Here is a 9,238-nt window from a genome sequence, read left to right on the forward strand (position 1 = left end):
ATTAATATTTTTTATCTAATTTAAATGATATTATGTTTATTTATTTTTAATTTATTTTGTTTTTAAATAGGAATAATTTATAATTTATTTTATTAATAATTGATAATTTAAATATTAATATTTTATTTATATTTTAATATTAATATTTTATTAAAAGTTGGAATCAAGTGAGAGAAAGAGGAGAAAGAGAGAACAATAATATTTTATACAAATGAAGTTATAATTTTTTAAACTTGTAAGGAGTATTTTTGTTTTTATCAATTTTTAAATTTATTCCTTAACCATGGAATAACTAATACCATGGGGGAGGGTGGTATTAGCTATTCCTTGGCTTTGAAGGATTTTGAAGAATAGTCATTCCATAGGAATGGCTATTCCTTGGATCATTTTTCAACCAAACAAAGAAACCAAAATTCCTTGGGAATAAAGAGAGAATGACTTAGCCATTCTCCCAACCAAACATGCTATTATTCTCTTCCTCATGCCATGATACTAAATACTTCAAGAACTGTTCCGATCTTCTTCTCTGTCGCCTTCGATACATCTTTGACTTATTTATAATGTTTTCTCTCTTTATCATAAGAACCCTTTTACATACACTAATATAAATGAATCTTTGATGTAAAATGAATTGGTACTTTTGAAGCAAGAGAAAGAAGAGATGGAAGTTCAAAAGAAGCAAGCGGAGGTGCGACCAGTGGGAGCTTTTGTTCAATTCTAACTTTTTTTGTTTATGAAAAGTAAAAAATATTGAATTCTTGAATCTAGAATTTAATCTTTCATTTCAGAATTCCATTATTGAATTACGGTATTGCTTTATAACCTATACACGACAAGGATTAGCTATTTGTTTTTTTGATTAAATACTTGAACTGAAAATTCTCTTATCCATTTTTCTGTTTTGAGGGCTATTATAAAATCCTTTAGATAATGGAAATGTGCTTCGATATTATCAACAATTATTGTTATTTCCCATACAATGTTATTAAAAATTACTTTATTACCCAATTCACTGGTGAAATATATATCAAAATTATTTAACTATTCAAAATGATTTTTAAATAAAATAATATTCAAATTATATGTCAATTAGTAACTCTTGTTACATAACGCGGGTTAGTGACTTGTTTGATTGAAGATGGAGAAAATCATTTTTCTTATTCATCTCATGGAAATGCAGCAATATACATTTTATGTCGAGCTGTAAAATGTGAAAATTTTAATAAATTTAGAAATTAAAAGAAAAAGGTAATAAATTTTATCCCATGGAATGAGGCTGGTCGAGGCTTCAGACCTGAGCCCCTTGCCTCAATTAAATGCCTGCCTGCTAAGCCCAAGAAGATTGGATAAAAGGAGAAGAAAAGAAAAAGAGAGTCCAATTTGGAAAAAGAAACAGGCTCATATTCAGCCCAATTAGCTTACTTACAGCATCTTTACTCCTTTAGGCAAAATGGTGCCCGCCCCCCCCCCGCTTTCAACCTGGCTGAAGTCTCAAAAACCTCCGATAGTTCCACTCTAAACCTCTCTATTTCCTTGTTTTTGTTGTTCTTCAGTGTGTCAAGGTTTGTTCTTCTCCTTTTTCTTTTACCTGCCTTATGTTATCTATTTTGGCCTCTTCATTTAGATTCACAGATTATTGAATATTTTCTCTTCTGAACAGAAAGCTTTTGTTTTTGTGTTTCATGACTTGCCTTGCTGAAAAAAAGCTTGAATTTGCGTTGTTACTTGCTCCTTTTTTTTGGAGAAACACTTTCTTAATTTAACCCAGAAATAAAATATAATAATTAAAGAGTTTACGAGATCTCTAGTTAGAGAAAATTTTCTGGGTTTAGTGTAAATGTACATTTTATTTAGATAGGCTGAGCATAGGCTTCGATTTTGGACTTTAATGCTATTAATTTGGTCAATAAGCTTAAAAATTTTTAAAATATTAGATTTTTTTTTTTATACTCCTTGGATTTTGATGTTGAAGCATACCAACAGCTTTGATTTGTAATTAAGTTGTGTTCTTTTCGGTCCATTTGTATCCAAATCTTAGTATAATTCAATCAGGTTTTGTTTTATACTTTAGTTTATTTGTTTTGAATTTACTGATTTTTTGCAATGTTGGCAGACTTAGGAATTTAAGCAATGGATGATAACTTGTATGATGAGTTTGGGAACTACATTGGCCCTGAGATTGAGTCCGACCAGGAGAGTGAAGGCGAGGAAGAAGAAGAAGAAGAATTCCCTGACAGGCATGCCCAAGAGGAGGGAGAAGAATCTGATGGTGAGGCTCCACCTGGTGCATCTAATGGGTGGATTACTGCTGCTAATGATGTTGATATGGATAATCAGATTGTTCTTGCTGAGGACAAGAAGTATTACCCCACTGCTGAAGAGGTTTATGGTGAGGATGTTGAGACCTTGGTTATGGATGAAGATGAGCAGCCTCTCGAACAACCTATTATTAAGCCTGTTAAGAATGTCAAGTTTGAGGTTGGAGTCAAGGATTCTTCAACTTATGTGTCAACCCAGTTTCTTATTGGTCTGATGTCAAATCCGGGTTTGGTCCGCAATGTTGCTCTTGTTGGACACTTGCAGCATGGGAAGACTGTGTTTATGGACATGTTGGTTGAGCAAACGCACCATATGAACACTTTTGATGAAAATAGTGAGAAGCACATGAGATACACTGATACGAGAATTGATGAGCAAGAGAGAAGGATATCTATCAAGGCAATCCCAATGTCACTTGTCCTTGAGGACAGTAACTCAAAATCCTATCTCTGTAACATCATGGACACTCCAGGTCATGTGAATTTTTCTGATGAAATGACTGCTGCTCTTAGGCTTGCTGATGGTGCTGTGTTAATTGTTGATGCTGCTGAAGGAGTGATGGTAAGTGTATCTGTGGATGCATATCGTTTTAGTTTGTATAATAATGATCCATTTACTTTGGCCTTCTTTTTATGCCTATGCTTGAGATCAGCCGAATTCATGCCTGGAAATGGGAAATGTTTTATGAATATTTGGAGGTAGACATAAGAGTATAATATGAACTCCAAAGAGAAGGAGTATTCTGAGACCTATTGCAGTTAAATTATGAGTCAAATCTTTTTCAAATCAACTTCTTTACCAATTGTTTGAACTTGGGTTTCTACATGGTATAGCTGCTGTTCATAGAATGCACAAATAATATAGAGCTGTTCAGAGTGATACTTATGCCTTACTGTTGTGAACAGGTAAACACTGAGAGAGCTATACGTCATGCAATACAGGAGCGCCTACCTATTGTAGTTGTAATAAACAAAGTAAACACTTTTCACCTTAATGCTTGATATATCTCTTATAAGTTTTTTGTTGGAAATGATGTTCCACCACTTTCTTGTGCTTATACTTTTTTAATTTTTTAAGGTTGACCGGCTGATAACAGAACTTAAGTTGCCCGCCAAGGATGCTTACCATAAGCTAAGGCATACCCTGGAAGTAATCAATAACCACATATCTGCCGCCTCTACAACCGCTGGTAATGTTCCAGTTATTGATCCTGCTGCTGGAAATGTTTGTTTTGCTAGTGCAAGTGCAGGATGGTCCTTCACTTTGCAGTCATTTGCAAAATTATATGTCAAACTCCATGGAATTCCATTTGATGCTGAGAAGTTTGCATCTCGTCTTTGGGGAGATATTTATTATCATCCTGATACGAGGGCTTTTAAAAGGAAACCCCCTGCTGGTGGAGGAGAACGATCATTTGTTGAATTTGTGCTTGAACCCCTTTATAAGATATATAGCCAGGTGATTGGTGAACATAAGAAGAGTGTGGAGTCAACTCTTGCAGAGTTGGGCGTCACTCTTAGCAATGCCGCTTACAAGTTAAATGTAAGGCCTTTACTAAGGCTGGCTTGCAGTACAGTTTTTGGGTCAGCCTCAGGCTTCACTGATATGCTGGTTCAGCATATACCATCTCCCAAGGATGCTGCAGTTAAGAAGGTTGATCATGCATATACAGGACCTAAACATTCTATGATTTACAAAGCCATGGTTGATTGTGATCCTTCTGGCCCCCTAATGGTTAATGTGACCAAACTATATCCCAAGTCAGATTGTAGCGTTTTTGATGCTTTTGGTAGAGTTTATAGTGGTAGAATTCAAACAGGGCAGACTTTGAGAGTGCTGGGAGAAGGCTATTCACCAGATGATGAGGAGGACATGACAGTAAAAGAAGTAACCAAATTATGGATCTACCAAGCTCGATATAGAATACCCATAAGCAGTGCTCCTCCTGGTTCTTGGGTTCTCATTGAAGGTGTTGATGCTTCAATTATGAAAACTGCCACCCTCTGTAATATGGATCTTGATGAAGATGTGTATATATTCCGGCCTTTACAGTTTAATACTCTTCCTGTTGTAAAAACAGCTACTGAGCCATTAAATCCTAGTGAGTTGCCCAAAATGGTGGAAGGGCTTCGGAAAATCAGCAAAAGCTATCCTTTGGCTATTACTAAAGTTGAGGAATCTGGTGAGCACACTATATTAGGTACTGGAGAGTTGTACTTGGACTCAATTATGAAGGACCTTAGGGAGCTCTATTCTGAGGTGGAAGTTAAGGTATTTAGTTTTTCATACTCCTTGTACTAGTTTGATTTTTTTTCTTTCTGAAATTCATTTCTCTATCATAAGGGATGTGCTCTGAGTTAATATGTGTGCTTTCACTTCTTATGCTTTCCCCTAATATAGGTGGCAGATCCTGTTGTCTCATTCTGTGAAACAGTGGTGGAGTCTTCATCAATGAAATGCTTTGCTGAAACACCCAACAAGAAGAATAAAATAACCATGGTAAGACAGCCATCAATTTTCATTATATCTAGATGCTTTTAGGAATAATTACTAGTAGTACTTGCTTTCAGGCTGTATGATCACATACCTTTCCATGATTTTTAAGATTGCAGAGCCATTGGAGAGAGGTCTTGCAGAGGACATTGAGAATGGTGTTGTAAGTGTTGATTGGAGTCGGAAGCAACTTGGTGACTTCTTCAAGACAAAATATGACTGGGATTTGCTTGCTGCACGTTCCATCTGGGCATTTGGCCCTGATAAGCAGGTGAAAAAAGTGCAAAATTTTGTTGTTTCTGACTTAATCCCTGACTTGGTGATTCTATCTTGTTCTTCCTGGTTGTAAAGAGCAGAAAAAATGGAATTCAAGTCTTAATAATTGGTACCTCTGGTTTATGTGTGCTGTTATTGCAAATCTTGTTTTGCAGGGACCTAACATTTTATTAGATGATACACTCCCTACTGAAGTTGACAAGACATTGTTGGGTGCTGTCAGGGATTCTATTGTCCAAGGGTAAGATTCTATCATGCTTTCCCATCTTCTAAGTAGTTAATCTACTGCCTGTGATTAATGATTTCACATTTGGCTGAACAGGTTTCAGTGGGGTGCTAGAGAAGGACCTCTCTGTGATGAACCAATTAGAAATGTCAAGTTCAAAATAGTAGATGCAAGGATTGCATCTGAGCCATTGCATCGAGGATCTGGACAGATCATCCCCACAGCTCGACGTGTGGCCTATTCAGCTTTCCTTATGGCGACCCCTCGACTTATGGAACCAGTATATTATGTGGAGGTATGTTCATTCCACTTCAATGATATTCCCGGTGGCTTATATTTCCCCCTTTAGGGGGTTTATTATGCTGGACCCAGGATCAATCTCTGGCTCCAGCCCCAGTAATAAAGCAAAAGAAACGAGATATTACTGCAAACCAAGGTAGCCCGGATGCAGTTGCTCATTCTTTTAATGTGACAAGAGGAATAAAAAACCATGTATGTAGTATTCTCAGCAAATGAAAGCTGAAATAATTCTCAATATTATATTTGCATTTTGCCCTGTTATGTATGGCTCTTGGGGAAAATGGCATCCTCTTCCTGCTAGGGTGAGGGAAGGCTATGCTGAGGTTTCAATCCCACCTGGAAACAAGCCTATTTTGATCAATAAAGGGGGAAGAAAAGAAAAATTACTGTCTTTTTAATCACATGCAACTGCCTCAAATGACAAACTTCTTTCTCCTGCTTATGATGTGTGATTAAAGTTTATGATTGTGTTTCAGATACAAACGCCAATCGACTGTGTCTCTGCTATCTATACGGTCTTGTCTCGTAGGCGTGGCCATGTTACGGCTGATGTCCCACAGCCTGGAACGCCAGCTTATATTGTGAAGGTTTGGAAGCTAAGCTTGAGTTTCTTTAGTATTTTTGCATGACTGTTGGTTTGATTTATTAATTTGAGGGATGACAGTTAGTAGTAAATATATGAATTAAATAGTTTGCTTTGCTAATTTCATTGGTTAGGAAGGTGTATTCTGGCATGTTTTATCATTCACATGATTGCCTAATAGCTTACCAATTACCCCAGGTATATGCTTACAATTTCATTTGATTCCTTTTTCCATTCAGGCATTTTTACCTGTGATAGAGTCATTTGGATTCGAGACAGATCTAAGGTACCACACGCAAGGGCAAGCTTTTTGTCTCTCAGTATTTGACCACTGGGCCATAGTTCCTGGAGATCCCCTGGACAAGAGCATAGTTTTGCGGCCTCTCGAACCTGCACCAATCCAGCACCTTGCTCGGGAGTTCATGGTTAAGACAAGGCGTAGAAAGGTATAGCTACTTTTATCCGCATATGCCGCACACACTGGCCTTTCATTTCTAAAATGGACAAAGAACCTTTTTTAAAAATGAAAATTCAAGCACGACTGACAAGTGTGAATTTTCTGTTGAACTTTCCAGGGAATGAGTGAAGATGTGAGCATCAACAAGTTCTTTGACGAGGCTATGGTGGTGGAGCTGGCTCAGCAGGCTGCTGATCTTCATCAGCAGATGATATAGCAGAAGCAAATGTGGACTATGTAACAGGATAGCATACAATGTGTTTGTCATGTTTCCTGGAAGCGCTTACCAATGATATTTATAAAATGTTTTCTAGTTTCTAGGATAGTTCAGTACTTGCCTGCCAAGATGGTTGCTCACTTTAAAGATAAATCCCGTTTTCAAGCGATGCAGTGGGCTCAAACTTGACAAGTTAACAATGTTCATTTTTACTTGCACACTGCTAGACTCCAGATTACAGGCCATTGGTAGAGTTTGAATTTGTTTAGAATTGTAGTTGTTTCATTTTTGTTCTTTTGTCATGTTAGAAGTGTTGTAACTTGTAAAGAGACTCGCATAGCGCAGAGAATCGAAAAACTTTTCAGCCTTATTCTTCATAATGTTATTCGTTTTGAGTATTGAAAAGCTGTACTTAATTGAATTCAAGCCAAATTTAGATGTTGAGTTTGGTGGCCAAGTGCTGACCACATTTACCTTTGATCACAACACTAAATGCAAGTTTTGGATCAAGTTGTTCTTTAGCCCCCTATATGCACGGTGTTGTAAGTTCCATAACTCAATCATTAGGCATGGGAAATGGACTTTCAAACAAAATTTAAAGCAAACGAGAAAAATTTTTAAAGGAGAAAAATATCTTGAAATCCGAATTGATGTCATGCTCTTTGGTAAAACATCTTCTATATAATTTTATTTACGATTAATAATAGGTTGAATGTTTAAAAAAGTTTATAAACTATTTAAGGAAATTTTAAAATTAAAAAAAATTATTAAAACAATACTGGTCATATTCAAGAGCAGAGTTAGTCAATTTTTGTTAGAGGAGCCAAACATAGAAGAATAAAGATTAAAAATATTAAAAACTAATATTTTAAATTCAATCAAAAATCAAAAAATTGATAATAGAAATATAAAATTAAATAAAAGACTATAATGTGTAAAATATAAATAATTAAAAAAAATACAAGATTAATAATTTCTTCCTATATAATTAGGATTGTTTAAAGACTATATATTCAAAATAATTTCCTTTTAATTTAATATAAAATGTAAAGCATATAAAAAATATACTCAAGTTAATTTCTTTTACATAATCATGATTAATAAAAAAATGATATGTTGATGAAATTTTAAATAACAATGTAATACTACGGCTTATATTTGAAAACTACATAATAATTTATTAAATTTTAAAAATTAAAATCATAAAAAAAATAAAATTTACATAATAGAAAAAAGAAGAACATGATAAGTAGAATTTGCCACATATGACATAACAAAAAAGAAAGAAAGAAAATATGATTGATGATTTGTAGAAATTTAAGAATGAAAATATATACAAATTTAGAACATATGAGCAAATAGAATAAAATAAATAAATAAATAATATAATATAACTTAAAAAAAATTAAAATTGAGTGAGATATGTAAAATTATTTTATTATTTTTAATTTATTTTAATTATTAAATAAAAAATTATTATAAAAAATCATTAAGAGAATATATAAAAATTTTAAAAATTTTATATATAATAAAAAAATAAAAAAATTTGGAAGGGTCGTGGCCCCCATCAATTAAGGAGGCTCCACCCCTAGTCATATTATGAAACGTACGTTGACATGGCATGGTATACGGTGTGATGAAATGTTATGATGACATAGTCACGTTCAACGGCTTTCCTATAGATTATGTATTAATAATGGCTTTTCTTTTTGTTTGTTTGTTTTTTGAAATAAAAAAGCAATTCCTTTTCTTTTGATTAAAATTAAATATTATCTACAAACTACAATTTCCAACAAAAGCATAAAATGAGCGAAACTGGGAGACTTAAAATGAAATTTTCCAAAATTGTGGGTGGGTTTTCGAAAGGTAATTTTTAACGGTATGTTTGGTTCGCGGAATAAATAAGAATGGAATAAAATAATTATTATGTGAAAATAAAATAAAATAAAAATAAAATAGAATAGTTATTACGTAATTTGGTAGGACGAATGAAGTAGGGTAAGAATAGTTATTATGACTTATTGCAGTATTTGATTGGTAAAAATAATTTTGAAATAAGAAAAAAATAAAAAATAAAAAAATAAAAAAACTCTTTATTATAAAAGTGATTATTTATTTTTATTTTATTTTATTTTTGAATATTAATAATTTATAATTTATTGATAATATTAATATTAATATTTCTTTATAATTTAATCATTAATATTATAAAATATTATTATTTTATTTATAATTTCAATGTTATTATGATTATTTATTTTTATTTTATATTTTAAATATTAATAATTTGTAATTTATTTAAAAGATTATTAATTGATAATTTAAATATTAATATTTTGTTTATAATTTAATCATTAATATTTTAAA

General features: G+C 33.3%; 1 protein-coding gene across 1 annotated transcript; it reads left to right on the top strand.

Annotated features, from left to right (window-relative positions):
- LOC18590308 (110 kDa U5 small nuclear ribonucleoprotein component CLO) lies at nt 1,467–7,248 on the top strand. The gene is made up of 11 exons (XM_018128086.1): nt 1,467–1,562; nt 2,114–2,880; nt 3,225–3,293; nt 3,397–4,590; nt 4,720–4,818; nt 4,925–5,083; nt 5,244–5,329; nt 5,411–5,609; nt 6,091–6,201; nt 6,437–6,643; nt 6,773–7,248. The coding sequence occupies exons 2-11, from the start codon at nt 2,131–2,133 to the stop codon at nt 6,869–6,871; spliced, it is 2,973 nt and encodes a 990-aa protein (XP_017983575.1). The 5' UTR covers nt 1,467–1,562; nt 2,114–2,130; the 3' UTR covers nt 6,872–7,248.

Source organism: Theobroma cacao, chromosome 9, assembly GCF_000208745.1.
Source record: "Theobroma cacao cultivar B97-61/B2 chromosome 9, Criollo_cocoa_genome_V2, whole genome shotgun sequence".
Lineage (NCBI taxonomy): Eukaryota > Viridiplantae > Streptophyta > Magnoliopsida > Malvales > Malvaceae > Theobroma > Theobroma cacao.

What these genes read in the sequence shown, in the direction of transcription:
- LOC18590308 (XM_018128086.1), top strand. Translation starts at nt 2,131, where the DNA reads ATGGATGATAACTTGTATGATGAGTTTGGGAACTACATTGGCCCTGAG. An exon ending in ATGCTGCTGAAGGAGTGATG is followed by an intron (nt 2,881 to 3,224) that starts GTAAGTGTATCT and finishes TGTTGTGAACAG; the next exon opens with GTAAACACTGAGAGAGCTAT. An exon ending in TTAAGACAAGGCGTAGAAAG is followed by an intron (nt 6,644 to 6,772) that starts GTATAGCTACTT and finishes TGAACTTTCCAG; the next exon opens with GGAATGAGTGAAGATGTGAG.